The 17141-nt window shown below is 34.7% G+C and overlaps 1 protein-coding gene and 1 pseudogene across 1 annotated transcript; one reads left to right on the forward strand and one right to left on the reverse strand.

The window, feature by feature from the left end:
• Nucleotides 1–4882: 4882 nt before the first annotated feature.
• On the reverse strand, nucleotides 4883–6566 carry LOC17886480 (cyclin-D3-3). The gene is made up of 4 exons (XM_006291266.2): nucleotides 5970–6566; nucleotides 5669–5870; nucleotides 5451–5581; nucleotides 4883–5343 (listed from the first exon to the last, which is right to left on the reverse strand). Exons 1-4 carry the CDS (start codon nucleotides 6468–6470, stop codon nucleotides 5062–5064), a joined length of 1116 nt encoding a protein of 371 aa, XP_006291328.1. The 5' UTR covers nucleotides 6471–6566; the 3' UTR covers nucleotides 4883–5061.
• A 4560-nt stretch (nucleotides 6567–11126) lies between these two features.
• Nucleotides 11127–16766, forward strand: LOC111830656 (annotated as a pseudogene).
• The last annotated feature ends 375 nt before the right edge of the window (nucleotides 16767–17141 follow it).

Below are 17141 nucleotides of genomic sequence, written 5' to 3' on the forward strand. Positions count from 1 at the left end.
TTGATTACAGTTTTTTCTTTTAATTAGTTGGTTTGGGTTAACTGATTTTAAATGATATTTTTGACTGGGTGAAACTGTATTTTTGTAACTGTTATTACTTATTATAAATAAATTTGATTTATTTAATTTTTTGTCTATTAATTTTGTTTGGTTTAAAAAACCTGAACAAAATGTTCAAACTGACTAATGCTACGTTTTAGTAGACTATTCATGTTTCATACTCTTTTTTTTTTAATTTTTAATTCTTTATTTTGTTTGAGATTACAAAACGTCTTATTTTTATTTTTTGAATTGCTTTAATAGTTGAAATTATGGAGCGGGGGCACTACTGAAATTTTTTAAAAAGTGTTGCATACAGTTTTATTTTAACTAAATTTTCTTTTTGACTGGTTTAAACAAGATTTGTAACTGTTTTGAGCGACGAAAATATGTTTTCTCATTTAACTAATTCATTTAGTTTTTCCTAAACTGAAAAATGGTAAACCGCCTGATGCTACAATTTTGGGATGTAACGACAAATTTGTTAATTTCATTTTTCGAAAATATTGTGGTTCAGTTTTTTTTTGTGTGAATGACGATTTATAAAAAAAAAAAAAAAGGTGGTACAATGGTACGTTCTAAAATGTCCGGATTCAAAGTCACAATAAAAGGAAACTACATTATGTATATGATTAAGATTTTACGATTTAAATTTTAAATATATATTCTCTGTTTCATAAACTTGTTACAAAGAAACGGCCACCAAAGATAAAAAGTAAGTGGTCGGAATCAAATATTTTTAAATAAACAAATTGAATGAGTTTGATGACATGGACAAAACGACAAAATAGTGTTTGGCCAATTGAATTTATATGATATTCATTTAAAAAAAAAATCCAGGCTGTAATCCTTCAACAAACAACTAACTGTCGTCCATCGAGCCAGGAACTGCCACGTGTCAGTTCTTTTGGACTGTTGTGAAAGGAAAAAAAAAAGAAAAAAAAGTGGTGTGTGTATAAGTGTGTAACTGTCTTCTCTAACGTAGTAACGCACTCAAACGTCATTTGCACCTTCTTCCCAACCTTCCTCTGAACGGTTTCACAAACTATCTATCATAAGGAAAAAATATAACAACTTTTATTATTCTTTTATCATAAATTAAAGTATCTTTTTCCGTATTTTAGGTCAAATTAGTTACGTATTGTAATGTTATTTTATACCGTTTTTAACTATTTTTGTATGTAGTTTATCGCTTTTTTGCTATCGGTTAAAAGTTTTGTAATATTTCAATTGAATTTAGTAATGTGTCATTCTTTTTTGAATAAAAGCTTGTGTAACGTATCAGTCAATTTCAGTAATGTGTCATACTTTTTTTGAACAGAAAATGTGTGTAACGCATCAGTTGAGTCGAGCTTAGTAATGTGTCATACTTACTTTGAACAAAAAACGTGTGTAACGCATCACTCGATTTCAGCAATGTGTCATACTTACTTGAACAGAAAACGTGTGTAACGCATCACTCGATTTCTACAATGTGTCATACTTACTTGAACAAACACGTTTTGTAACGTTTAATATGTTCGATCAAAAGATTTCTTGAAATTAGGATTTTTTTTTGTTTGGTTTTGATATGATTTCAGTTCATGGAAGTTTTCGTTTTTATGGTCTTATCTTTGTATTTTATTTTAATTTAATATTAATAGTTTGGTCAGTTTTTAAAGGATTTTGAATTCCAAAAATGGTCTTAAATGTTATAAATAAAATTATGGATGACAAAAAAAAAATGCTACTTAGATTAATTGAATTTTCAACCAAAGAAAAATAAGGAGTTTAACTTGATTTAGATACTGTTTTATTAGTTTATAATTTTTTTTAAAAAAATAACTGACGCAAGATTAATAAATCAATCCGTATTAGTCTATATAAACTTTTTTGATACCTCTACTAGTCTATAGTAAACTGTCAAAATAAGCAAATAGTATATGAGTTTCTCTATTCATCATCATCTGAAATCTCTCATATTTACTTACTAATAATAGAGAGACTCGATATATATACTAATAGTTCGTGTCTTAGATCCATTTTCACTTTAAAGATCCAACACTTTGATTTTGGGTTAATGTAGTAATAATCGACACGTACTTGAGCTGTACACCGAGCTTAGATTTGAGAAAATGCACGTGAACAATTTTGATGAACACATATCTGAGATGTGGGGGATGATGATATATTAGTTCCAATAATGTCTGTCTAATCTTATAAAAATGTTGGTAATTAAAAAATTTGGTAATACGTTGTTGTCAAAAAGGAACAAGACGGTGCACGATGCGAAATATATAAATTATATAAAAACTATACTTTGCGAGACCTAATAAATAAACTATATAATCTGATGTTTGTTGTTACGATCCATACTTCGATTGTCGGATTCGTTCTGCTGATTTTTGATTATTTTACTTTCGTAAGGTTTGCTAATTTGCTTAACACAAAAAATCGTATGATCTATTTAAGATAATACAATTAACTAACACACGGTCGGAGAGATTAGTCGGTGTGACTGAGTTCATTGTGTCATTCGTGTTTCATCATCGACAAAACTCAAATTCCCCTATAGATCTGTTTCGTGGAGTTTTATATCAATTAAGGGTATAATCTTGTCGGATATATAATTAAATAAAAATCATATACGCGTAAATGTATTTTTGCCAAAACATATGCAGCCAAAAAAAAAAGAAAAACATACAGTACTTAGGTTATTTGGCATCTAGTGATTGAATTATTAGAACGAGATTTATATATAAAGTTGCCGCGAGTTATATAATGCGTTGGTTCTTTCACTTTTATAAGCTCTCTTGGCACTTTCACGTCATATTATCCATATGATTATATTTTATGCAAAAATTTTCACTTCGTAGATCAATATCGTAAACTTTTCGAAAATAAATCATAAAATTCATAACTATCAATATCAAAGGATATTAAGAAAGAAAGAAAAAAAACAAGAAAAAACCTACAATATATCAAATGACAAAAGTACCCATAAGCTTTTTCACTTTTCTGACCGACTGCTTTCAACACTTTGAATTTTATTATTTTTAGCCGCTTATTCGCCAAGTAAAAGACATTCCGTACAACTACAACATCAACAACAACACGTATTGTTTTTTCTTTCATCTGAGACACTCCCCACGTGTATGTAATCTCATGCACGTGTGCTTCTAAACCGAGTCAATTATTAAACCGGTCAGCATAAGAAAATGACTTACACTAAATGGGCTAATTTAGTTACTACTGGGCCCAAAACTTGTTGATACATTACGTCTATCATCATCATCCAGTAGGACTGTGCAAAATGCTTTTGTTGCCTATCATTTTCTTTTGTATTTTTAGGCTTTATTACTGTGCAGGAGGACTCTGTTTTTTTTTCTCTTTATAGTCGTCTTAGCTGTCTAGTAATTAATATCGAAAAGATTAATGTTTGCAATTTTTTTCAATGTAACTCATAATCAGAAATGATGACGAAAACTTTGGTTTTGTAATGAATGTGATGAATCGATGTCCCACCAAGTGGATAGATAGATCATTGAAAGTTTTAAGATGTTTAAAACATCCAAAGGCCGGCTCATATTGAGGTCTGGCCTGTGCTCAACATAAGATATTAGACAGAACTTTCCAATTTTTTTTTCAAGACTTCATTATCCTAGCTGCCTGAAATTTTCAGTTTCACATTTGATTTTTTTACTCTAAATTTCTAGGGTTTGAAGAATCTCACATTACGTTAGAAATACTAAAAAGTCAAAGTTTTTTAAATTATTATTGTTATTATTATTAGAGTACTTAAAAAGATCCGTCCTAAAGCTTAATCTCAAGTTGTCCTAGTTAACATCGAATGTAATACACTGACTTTTTTTCTTTCTTTAACCGTTGTGGTACAGGAGAATAATGTGATTTATTGACTTTTTTCTTTGTTTAACCGTTGCTCAACAGCAGAACAATGTGATATACTGACTTTTTTCTTTCTTTAACCGTTATGTTACAGCGAAACACTGATTACTTTTCAAAACGATAAAATTGTAACGCCTTCATTTAAATATATTTGTCTTAATTAAGGGAAATATTAATTCTTTTAAAATTTACAATTTATGTCTTTAGAATTTATAATTGGTCCCATTTATTTAGTGTTTTTCTTTCTTTCTTTCTTGAAAATATTTAATATAAAAATTTGCTTATAGTTCCGAGAAACCCAAAAGATCTCTGAGATCACAGAATAAGAGTATTATGAGTGGTTTGGTTTTGGTACATTCACTCTAGTTCAACCAAAAAGCTTCTACATTATTTTCTTTTTGGATCTCTTCAATGCTATTTGGTCCTCTGTGACAACAAGACTCTTCATGGAAGGTATTTATTTAATGTTTTGACATGACCTAGCAATGGCAACAAGTAGATAAAGTGATATGTGTACGTATGTTATGTGTATATCTCAACCTGTTTGCTTTTCACCACAACTGAATAGCACACAAGTACTTGGACCAACCCAAGTGTTGGTCTCTCTGCATTTCCTCTCAAATCAAACCCCCCCAAAAAGGACCAAACTTAAATATTTAAAAAGTTGAATAGAAATAAAATTATGGAGGAGCTAACAAACTCTCTAGTTGTCCAACACTACTGATCGTCCAACAAACTCAATAGTTGTCTCTCCAATTCAAAGGACAATGTTCCTCATATCTGTACTAAGTAACAAACCAATAATGTATGTGATGTTTTAGATCATCAGTACCAGTAAGGTAATGATAATGCTGATGCATTTGAAGATCTAATCTTTGACTTGTACCTTTCTATGCAAATTGCAGAGGCTGTGAGATTAAATTATATCATCACCAACCATGAAACAAATAGATCATAATGAAACTCAATGAAAAACATCTCTATTTTTCCATAATCAAATAACGAAACCGTCGAAAGGTACACCATTTGAAACCGTCCATAAACACATGAGCCAAATAAGACACATAAGGTTTCTGAATTAACATAACCGATAATATGTAAACCATGGAAACAGATTTTGATGAGTTGTAGACATTATTAGCGAGGACTACTACTAAGCACATCGAGAAACATTCTGTTTATTGAAGACAACCTCATCTGCTGCTCTTGAACTCTTCTCCTCTTGAGTAAAGGCTCTTGAGATGGTGAAGACGACACAGAAGCAGAAGCAGACACAACCCATGACTCATTTGAGCTATCAGAGCTGAACGATGCATCGAACACACCGATGGGACTAGCGGGTTGTTGCATCCAGTTCATCATCCTTTTCTTGCTTGGACTGTGGTCTAACACTAACTCATAGCATTTATTTACTTTCTCCTGTAAGTACGAATGATGATGGAATCAGTTCTTGACCCTTACACTAATCAAACATTGGGCATATGATGTTCCAAAGATAGTTACTATGAGAGTCAAAAGCCACATACCTTATTAACTTTGAGTAGAGTCATGAGCTGAGATTGGTATTCAGCTTCGTCACACATCTTGAGATCTCCAATGACAGAGACCATTATTGCAGTGGCCAACACAGAGGGACTAAAACTCAGAAACCTCGAATCTGAAAGATCCAAGAACAAACGTTTAGAATCCAAGAGAGATCCAAAATGAAACCTCAAGAAGTCTAATCTAATAAAAGAAGCATTACCAGGAACAATAGAGAGCAACAGAGATTCACATCTAGTCAAGAACTCCAATTGCTGGTGAGATTTAAAGCTGTATCGTCGAATAATGTGATCGAAATACGAGATTGCAGTCACAGGATGCATCCTCCAATCAAGAGTAGACAGGACAAGAAGCTCCATCCTCTGTATAGTCTTAGCCTCAAAGACATATCTCGCCTCTTCCACCTTGATTCAAAAAAGAGCAAACTCAAAGTATCAAAATCGGCAATTTGAAGCTGACATTACAAGAAAGAGAAATCGAATCTGAGAAAGTTTGAAGCTTACCTGAAAATCTAAGAGTAAAGGGACTCGGATCTCTTCAACCTTAGCAGCTAAAGACAAACAAGCCACAGCTGTAAGCTGAGACATCCATGGCTTATCAGTCTGAAACTTCCTGCTAGTAATAAACCTATCGAAATAGTTAACAGCTAAAAGAGCCGTCAACGAATTAAACCCATAATGAGATTTCACTTTAAAAATCCAAGCAAGTGCCTTTTCACGACACAGAACCAGAAACTCATCACCTAAGATTTCGTCATAAAGACTCGGTTTTAACTCTTCTTCTTTCGAAATCAAACTCGACAACTCATCGTCATCCCAAAACATATCATGATCAGACAAACCCAGTTGTAAAAACGGAAACTTTCTAACACCCTCGTCGCACAAATCTACTACTTGTTGCTGTTGTTCATCTTCCTCAAACTCACTCTGTTCCTCACAGAAAAGACCATCAAGAACAACACAATACGGTGCGTTTTGACTCTCTTCTTCTTCTTCTAAAGCCATAACGAAGGAGATTGTTTTGTGTTCTTCCTTTGCTCATTCTACAGCCATTAGAGAGAGTCTCTCTGGATTCTTTTACAGTGTGAGAGAGAAAGAGAAGAGAGATATAAAAGAAGTGAAAGACAAATGCCAAAGAAAGTGAAGGGTTTTATTTCACGCTTGTCCTCTTTTTTTTTGTCTTTTTTATTTTATTCTTAAAGATTTTGATTTTTCCTAATTTATAATTTATTTTATTTTTTATTGTCTCTCTCTATTTTTTTTGTCTTTTATTATTCGGATGTTTGGCGCGCGAGAAAATTGATGAAACCGTACTTCTTCTTTGTTTTATTCACAGAAATGGAAAATATATCTCCATAATAATTAATTTAAATAAATGAACTTACAGTATAAATAATCGAATTTAATTACATTGTTGGGTATTAATTAAAAAGCGTATTATTACCAAAAACGTATTGAACGACGCGCTTAATGCATTTGTAGTGACACGCTTTTGATCCCTGTACGTCCGATGCGAGTAAAGATGCGCTCCGTTTGAGCGTTTGATTCACGCGCAAAGGATATGGTGTTGGCATATTCAGTGGTGGATAAATGCGTTGACCATTAATTGTATTTGTCACCTTTCGGTTTTGAGCATCGATGATTACAAGTAAAGATTATTATTTATTATTTATTTTTTGGTCATTAGTACTTTGATTTCGTATATTAGTATAAAAACATTTATGTTTATAATGTATAGAGATTTATAATTACTTTTTGGATAAATTGTTAGTTCTTACATAGAGTGAAAAGATTGTTGGAAAACTTAAATACAAAATTGATGAGTAAATCTTTTAATTCTTCCATCAGTTTTGATTTTACCTTTTTGGTGAATTTATTTATGTTATACGGAAACAAAGATTTCAAATTGATTTTATTTTTCTTGTAAAAAAAAAAATTCAAAGATTGATATAATCATAAAAAAATCACTCGTGGGGTCAGTTATGTCAGAGAAAAATCTACGTGGACGAATGGGAAGCTTTATATGGTCAACGAGCTGACATAAACATAAGAAAAAAGCAAAACATAAAACATTATTTTTAATTATTACGATTAATTAAATCTTAAAAAAGACCTCGTTCTTTTAAAAAACGCTCGCGCTTTATTATTAATTAAACTAACTAATTAAGTTTTTTTTACCAGAAATTTTTACCCGTTAAGATATTAGCATTTGATTTTTTAATTAACTTTTTGTATGTATTCATCCTATAAAGTTTTTTTTTTCTTCTTTAATATAGTATAATAGCTTGATCTTGATGAGCATTTCAATTTTAATTCTCACTGCTTTATATGCTTAAAAAGTTGAAAACTAAAGAAGACAGATAAGAACCCAGAAAGCAGAGAGATTAAAAACGTAAAAATGTATTCGTTGTTTTGGCAAAAAAAAAAAAAAAGAGTATGTACCAAACTTTAGCGTTCAAGATACATAAATGCAACTTATAGATATATCATATAATTGAGTTCTATTTATATTACTAGTTGTGGAACAAACATTATAGTTAGTACTACAAAACAAAATGTATATAAAATAATAATTATAATTCGGTTTTGTAAATATTTAATGCGGAATAGTAAACTGAAAGTATATATTTGATGAGTCGGTAAATAATATTTATACATGTTCTCTATAGTTTTCTTATAATATAGCAAAAAGTGGTATAAGAAGAAGAACAGTGAATAGAATCTGTTGTCACGTTTTACTGAGTTCCTACTACTAACTACAGCCCTAGACGACGTGGTTAACAAAGCAAAACAATTGTTACTTTTTTTATTTTTATTCTTTATCGATTGTGAAAGAAAGCAATGTGTGTGTGGTAAAAAAATGAAAAAAATGATAAAAGCAAAAGACAAAAAATAAATAAATAAGGGGGAATGGGGAAAAAGTAAATCACGAGAGGAGGAAAGGTAAGGCCATTGGTAACAAGCGGGAGATGAGAGAGTCTCTGAGATTTGTACAAAGTTTAATAGCGACTTCTCATTTCTACATTTTCATTTTCTTTTCTTTTTTTATATAAAAGAAAAATTCCTTATCATGGCTTTTTAAAATGTTGTCTGATTCGTTGTCTTTATAAGAAAATATTCCATTTGTTTTATAATGTGTTATTGGTTTTTGTAACGGTAGATATGTCATTTTTACTTACCAATCCCACAATTTTATGATTTTTTTACTGATGACTTTTGCTACATGAGTGATACCGTTTTCATTTTAATATAGAACTTTGAATAAATAAATTTCGTCTCGCCTATTTCACAAATTTTGTTTATGTATTTCGTTTGTTTAAGATATATGATTTTTCTTATCAGAAGACAAAAGAAAATCTTACCAATTGCACAATTTATAAATTTTTGACTGATGATCTTTGCTATATAAAGATTTTAATTATACCATTTTACAGAGTTTTTACTATAGATACTATAAGATAAAAATCTGAAAATATAAATATTGCCTTGTTTACTTCGTAATCGCAAATTCCATTGATGTATTTTATTTATTTAATAATTTCTTTCCGTTTATAATTAGGTTTATGTTGATTTTATATAAAAAATTTGTAAATATAGTTAATAAGTTTTGCTCTAAATTTTTACAATTTTTTGAGAACTAGTGTCTTATACTAAAACAAAGAGAGCAAAATGAATAGTATAAAATGAGAAATAAGGAAAAACAAAACAAAAATGGGGGGTTGTTGTAATCTAGAGGGAGACAAGAGCTATTAAAAATAATGGTCCAAGAATCCGGACGATAACCTTTTTATTTAATGGACTCAACCAAGGTATCATGCATCAAGATAAGAATTGAGATATTGGGGTTAATAAAAAAAAAACAAAGTGAAGTTTTGATTAGATTAATACAAGAAGGATGTGTGTGTGTGCAAGTGTTGTGTTGTGTTGTGTTTTGATTAGATCGAAGAAGAAGAAGTGTGTGTTTTATTTTTGGGTCATAATTAATAATGGCGTCTTGTCTGCCAGAGAGACCACCAACGCCGTACGCTAACTTTCGATCTTCTTCCTTCTTCCTACACTAAGGCTGGCACTATAGTAATATTTTTATTTTTTTGGATGTTAGGTGTCACCCATTTACTATTTACTGTATAAATGTATTGGCCTAGCTTCGTATCCTATTCCCTTATTGTGTTTTGTGCTTCTTCTTTCTTTATATTACTTGACGAGGTCCATGCGTTTTTGGTCTTCTTCTTGTTCATTTTAGAATGTAAAGACTTATGATACACCTAACGTAGTTCATACACTGTTGAGTTTTAGTTCATATTGGGTCAAAGAACGTTACATGTAAGTTACAATCTTGGTCACATAGTCTTCTTTTCTGTTTATTTGTTTCGTGCGTGTCAATATAGAACTTATGAATGAAGTAGTAAGACAGTATGAACAAGAAGACTAAGCTAGTAACTTCCATGTTCAATTGTTGAGAGTTAAAAATTTTTAACTCGTGTAAAATAATATAGCCAAATAAATCCATTCATTTTTTTAGTTGATATTCATTTGATTTTTAGGCGTGTCAGTAAAGTATTTGTTTTCACTAATATTACGTTAGCATATTGTTTACTAGTCTTAATATATGGTTTAGAATCTATTTAAGATCGGTTTACTTGAAACCTAGGATTTATCTGCGTTAAGAAAATAAAACCATATCTTATAAAAATAAAATGTCTAGTTCACTCAATATATCCCTAACATTTATTCAAAACCAAAATATATTTTCGGACATATCTAGATACTAGTCTCTTTCTTGTGGATTAATCTCTCATCTATTTAATCTAAATTATTTACAGTTAAATTTTTTTTTTACATAATAGTATAATTTCACCATTTCACACTTCCAATGTTTAGCAATTTGGATATACACTTTATTACACTAGTAAGCTAGTAAGCATGATGATGATAAAAAAATGTTAGGTAGGGGGGTAACATTAGATTATACCAAAGCTCCAATCCAAATAAAATCCGTTAGATATAGATATAATTCAAGATTCTTCATCATTTTGGTACGTTTCTATCATTATTACATAAAAATCTAACATCATTACCACCAAACCTAATTACTGGCACCAGTTCATAATAATAATAATGCCATATAGTCTTCTTAACATACTAAATGACTACGTGTGTCAGAATTCTTTTGAATCTCAAAACACAAATTTTTGAGTCAAACCCTGAAAAAGCTAAACCGTTTATAGCACTCGTCACTGTTCTTCGTATAAGTGAATTATTTCCCGGTTGGAATATAAGAGACAACAAACATATAAATAAGTATAAAGACTACAGTATTGTTATGTATCTTTGTAATGATAATTCATTTTGTTAACGACTATATAGTAATTTAACAAATATAATGCAATAAGATGTCTAAACACATAGTAGAAAAAATGAAACATGTGTTTTCTTACTTTACTACATATTAAACGTTTATTTACCTTTTTCAGGAAATATAATTAAATGGTGAAAGTAAAAAAAAATATATATATATATATATAAACAGGCTGGTGATGGGGCCATGACTTTATTTTTAAAAATTTAAAATTTATATATAGTAAACTATTTAAAAAAAAAGAAAAATAGTTAAATCAAATTGTATGTAACTCCACGACAGAGGCACAGCTGAAGCCTGGCATGGGTAAATTTTCTAAAGTAACGAAAAAATTAGAATTCAAATTGAAATAATAGTTACATACAGCTGCCTGCCATTCCTTTTTTTTTAAAGAGTGTGAATGCTTAAGCGGTTCGAACGATCAAAACTATTTACGGACCGAACCACTTTTTATTTATTATTCACTAATTGTATCTATAGTGGTGCGGTCTCAAAAAACAAAAAAAAAATACCTCTGGGATCAAATGTATACCGTTTCTGTGTACAAATAAAATTAGACCGCCGCGGTTTGTTATCTGTCCCAAAAATAGAATGGAACAAACCGCTAACAGATTTGTCCATCCTGACCGTAGTAACCATTCACACCCTAAATAGTTGTGTACTTTAGAAGTCCTCGCTGACCTGGTCTACCAGAAGTTAGAAGGGATTTGCTCCTTCTGCCAAAACCTAGATCATGAATACAAAGACTGTCCAATCCGGGTTAGTAATAAGGTCAGTGGTCAGTCTCCTCCTCACACTGCTCGTCAGGCTTCCCCAGTTAAAGAAGACTTGAGACGTCACCTTTCCCAACAAAGGACAGCTTCGAGAAACCGTGACTCCCCCTCGCTGAATCACACATCGTATCCTCGTCATCATGATCCTTCTGGCCATCAGGAACATCTCTCTAGAAGCTCCCACTCTAACGACAGACAGTCAAAGGATAGTAGACATCATTCCTCTAGCCATGGTCATTACTATGGGAACTATTCTCAATACAATGATAGAGATTCTCGACAAGAGGGATACAGATATCAATCTAATAGGCGCCCAACAAGATACTCGGCTCATGATGATAGAAGCAGCATTCGTTCTCCTTTTCTCGGCCAGAGAATCCAGGATCAACCACCAGCCAGGAGGGATAGAAGCCCTATCACTTCGCTCAGAGAATCCTCTACCTCCTCGCAGCCTAGACGGGATAAGACAGTACATACTTCACAACAAATGGAAGGTAATCATCAGGAGATCCCACCACAAGCATTGGAATCAGCCCTAGGGGAACTCAGAGAAGTCATGGTACAATATGCCAGTGTTGCTGACCCCACTGAAAGTGCAGCCAGAAGGGAACGTGTTAGGCAAGCTGAATTGGAAGGCCAATTTGAAGAAACAGCAGAACAGATGGTTCGGGCCTCCCTCAACAATCCTACATTGGATTCTCAACAAAGTGGCTCTTCTGAGAAAACTCATAGCCAGGAGGGGGTCCCTGCTTCCTTGAGGCTTGGCCCAACTAACCTTGATACCCTTCCTCCTCCTCCAAGGAAAAGAGTTCTAGGAAAGAAAAAGCCTGGTAGACCCCCAAATAAGAAAAAAGTTCAGCAGAAACACCACCCTAGCCCAAGAATCCCTCTTGCGGGTGCTCCAAAAAAACGGAGAATTCTCAACGCTCAAGCTTTGCCCTCACCTCGAAGACGTCTAAATATGGATCAGGTTCCTATCTCTGGTGCTCTCCCCAATAATCTGGTCCGTGGTTCTGGTTCTAGGACAAGACTTCCCCCTGATTCTGATCATCATAACTTAAGACATCAGAATCGGATCAACAATCGCTCTAACTCTCAAAGCCATGAGGATTTTCAGACCTCCCCAGCCAGCAATACGTAAAAGTGGCGTGCTGGAACTGTCAAGGGCTGGGGAATCCTTTGACAGTCCGGCGAGTGAGAGAGATCCGTAAAAAGTTCTCTCCTGATATCTTCTTCCTCATGGAATCTAAAAATGAAGATTCTGTTGTTTTAAAAGCTTTTGAAGGCCTTGGTTTTGATCACAGCAAGTTAGTCTCTCCTCAGGGACATGGAGGAGGTGGACTAGCACTTTTTTGGAAGCAGGAAATTGACCTTACATTTATTTCTGCCTGCAGCAACTTTATAGATTCAGAAATTTCAGTCAAAGGGAAGAGGTTTTTTGCCTCCTTTGTGTACGGTGAACCAGACCATTCTAAAAGAAGACCAGTTTGGAATCATTTTAAAGATCTGGCTAGTTCTAGAGATGGTCCATGGTTTCTAGCAGGGGATTTTAACGACATTGTGGATAATTCAGAGAAAGAGGGTGGACCTGTTAGGGCTGAGGGTTCTTTTGTGGATTTCAGATCCTTCCTTTCTGAATGTGATCTTTTCGATATTAAACACTCTGGTGATTCTTTCTCTTGGAGAGGTGTCCGCCATTCACATGTTGTCAAGTGTAGATTGGACCGAGCTGTTGCTAACCCTTCTTGGTCTGAAATGTTTCCTTCTGAGAGATGTGAGTACTTGAGATTTGAGGGTTCAGATCACAGGCCCCTTCTTACCTATTTCTCTAAAGCAAAAAAGAAAAAGAGAGGAATTTTCCGGTTTGACAGAAGGTTAAGAGACAATCCAGAAGTACAAAACTTAGTGAAAGATGTCTGGTTTCAAGTTCCTCTTGTAAGTGTATCCCGAAGAATCTCCAACTGTAGAAGTGCAATAGTCAAGTGGGGTAAGGAGAAGTATAAGAACAGTCAGCTGGAGATAGAAAAGCTGCAATCAGAGTTAGAACAGGCCATGGTAAGTCCTGTGCTGAATGAAGAGATTATTTTCAGCATTAACTCTAGGTTAAAGAAGGAGTATAAAGCTGAGGAAGAGTTTTGGAAACAGAGAAGCAGAAACCTATGGTTATCCCTAGGGGATAAGAACTCTGGTTATTTTCATGCAGTCACAAAAGGCAGGAAGGCTATAAACAACCTGTCAGTTATTGAAAACTCTGAGGGACAAGCAGTTTTTGAAGATAACCAGATTTCTGAAGTTGTTGCCCAATATTTCCAAAATCTATTCTCTTCTGCAGGAACGAATGATAGGAAGATCCAGAGCATTGTTGATGAAGCTCTATTCCCACGTGTCTCTGAGATTTGCAACCCGAGCCTAATATCTATTCCTTCTAATGCTGAGATAAAAGACGCCCTTTTTGCTATCCACCCTGATAAGGCTCCGGGTCCAGACGGTTTCTCTGCAAGCTTCTTCCATGCCAACTGGGCTACTGTTGGACCAGCCATGATTGTAGAAATTCAAAACTTCTTCAAGTCTGGTATTTTACCTCGTTCCCTTAACGAGACTCACATCCGGTTAATCCCGAAAATTCAAGGAGCCAAAAAGGTAGCAGATTACAGACCTATAGCCCTCTGTAATGTGTACTTCAAGACAATCTCCAAACTGTTATCTCGTCGACTGCAACCGATTTTGGATTCCTTAATCTCTGAGAACCAATCAGCATTTGTTCCAGGTAGAGCAATCTCTGACAATGTGTTGATCACTCATGAAGTTTTGCACTATCTAAAGAAATCAGGAGCAAAAAAGAACTGCACCATGGCTGTCAAAACAGACATGTCTAAAGCCTACGATCGATTGGAGTGGAGTTTCATCAAAAGTGTGCTCCAAAGGTTTGGCTTTCATGATCAGTGGGTGAATTGGATTATGCAGTGTGTGACAACAGTTTCCTACTCCTTCTTTATCAACGGAACAGCCCGAGGATATGTTCTTCCTACAAGGGGAATTAGACAAGGTGATCCCCTTTCCCCTTATCTCTTCATATTGTGCAGTGAAGTGCTGTCAGGTTTATGCAACAAGTCTCAGGATCAGAAACTCCTGTTGGGCATCAAAGTGGCTAACGGTAGCCCCCGGATCAATCACCTCCTATTTGCAGACGACACGATGTTTTTCTGTAAAGCTAATGAGAAAGCTAGTAAGGAGCTGAAATCAATCTTGTCTAAGTATGAAGAGGCTTCAGGGCAGCATATAAATGTGGATAAGTCTTCTATCTCATTTTCTAATAAGACCCCCTCTGATAAGAGAGCAAAGCTGAAGGATCTCCTCAATATTTCTAAGGAAGGTGGAATTGGAAAATACTTAGGCTTACCAGAATCATTTGGCAGAAAGAAGAAAGATCTATTCTCTTCCATTGTGGATCGAGTAAGATAGAGAGCTTTGAGCATGTCAAATAGATTTCTCTCTCCTGCTGGAAAAATGGTGATGCTTAAAAGCGTTCTTGCTTGCATGCCCTCATACGCGATGACTTGTTTTCAATTACCAATGTCTTTGTGTAAAAGAATTCAGTCTGCGTTAACTCGTTTTTGGTGGGATGATAGTTCTCAGAGAAGGAAAATGTGTTGGATAGCCTGGGATCGATTAACAAAATCAAAACAGGAGGGTGGATTAGGATTTCGGGATCTCCAAGGGTTCAATGATGCCCTTTTAGCAAAAGTGGGCTGGAGATTACTTCAAAACCCATCCTGTCTCTTGGCTAAAATTCTCCTCGGTAAGTACTGCCTTTCCTCTGACTTTTTAGAGACTAAGTGCAGCTCCTCTGCGTCACATGGTTGGAGAAGTATCCTAAGAGGTCGAGACTTGCTAAGAGGAAATTTAGGCTGGGCTATTGGTTCAGGCGCTTCTGTCAGGATTTGGGAGGATGCTTGGATCCCCTCCCCAAAAATCTCTCAACCTGTTGGACCTATTAATAACGGATCTCAATCTCTCTTGGTTAAAGATCTTTTTATTGAGAATTCTATGGACTGGAATGAGGATCTTGTCTTTTCCCACTTCCCTCTTTTGAAAGATGTGATTTTGGCCATCAAACCTAGTCGTTTGGGCTGTGGAGACAGAAGAGTCTGGATCCATACAAGTAACGGAGAGTACACCACCAAATCTGGATATCATCTAGCTCGCGATTTGCAGGACACCATACCACAACCAAATCTCCACCCGGATTTTAAGTGGTATCCAGATGTCTGGAACCTTCACACTTCTCCAAAGATTAAGCTATTTCTTTGGAAGGCTATCAAAGGAGCTTTGCCAACTGGGGCTCAACTTCAAGTCAGAACTCTGAGCCTAGATCCTTCTTGCTGCCGGTGTGGAACTTTTGAGTCCTTGGAGCATATTTTGTTCAAATGCGATTTCGCTTTGCAGGTCTGGAGTTTAGCTCCCTTCTCCTCTTTGTTTCCTGCAGGTAGCATCCACCAAATCAAAGCTGGGCTGATTCAGGGAAATAAATTGTCTTGCCTCCCCCCAACTGGAATTTCACAAGGTCCCCTCTTCCCTTGGATTTGTTGGAACTTATGGCTAGCCAGAAATCAGAAGATCTTCAGCTCTAGAGAATTCTCCCCAGCAGAGACCATCCTCAAAGCAATCCAAGATGCAAAGGAATGGCAAGCAGCCCAGGTGTACAGCAAACCAGCTCCGGCTTCTTCATCTCTGCAGCCAGTTCCCCCTCCCGTGGCAGCGGGGGTGCGTGTCCTCCGCTCGGATGCAGCTTGGAGACAAGACTTAAGGGTAGCAGGACTCGGCTGTGTTTTGATCTCTCATCAGTCTTTGGAGTCGGTCCGAAGATCATCTATCACGACGAATGTTTCCTCACCCCTTATGGCAGAATCCTTAGCTCTTCGAGCAACTATTACGATGGCGATTGAGCTCAATCTCTCGCAAATTCGCATAGAATCCGACTGTCGATGCTTGGTTCAAGCTATCAACTTGTCACAATGTCTTCCCGAAATTCATGGTATCCTCGCTGATATTATTCTCATCTCTAAATCTTTTGCATCCTTCTCTTGTTGTCACATCCCTAGAGCAGCCAATGTTGAGGCCGACTCCCTAGCTAAGCTTGCTCTATCTATGTATGCTGAAAACATTTAATCTTAATGAATGTTGTGTTCCAAAAAAAAAAAAAAAAATAGTTGTGTACTTTTTTACACTAAATAGAACATACAGTAACAAAATTTAACTTCTATTAATAAGTTTCCAACTTTTAAATTAACCACAGCGACAAACAAAAATTACAACATAATTATGATCAATGATGCATCAACTTCCAAATCATGCATCAAGAACATTTCTTTCCGCCAAACGAAATTATCGATGATGCATGCATAAAAAATGTCTCGATTTTGAAATCATTCTTCACCATGAGTTACAATTATGATTGGAAAACAAGTCGAAACTTTGCACTCTATTCCATATATCACGACGTTTAATTAGAAATATGATTTGATATCCACTAGAATTGTAGAT

The sequence above is a fragment of the Capsella rubella genome, unplaced genomic scaffold (assembly GCF_000375325.1).
Source record: "Capsella rubella cultivar Monte Gargano unplaced genomic scaffold, Caprub1_0 scaffold_5, whole genome shotgun sequence".
NCBI lineage: Eukaryota > Viridiplantae > Streptophyta > Magnoliopsida > Brassicales > Brassicaceae > Capsella > Capsella rubella.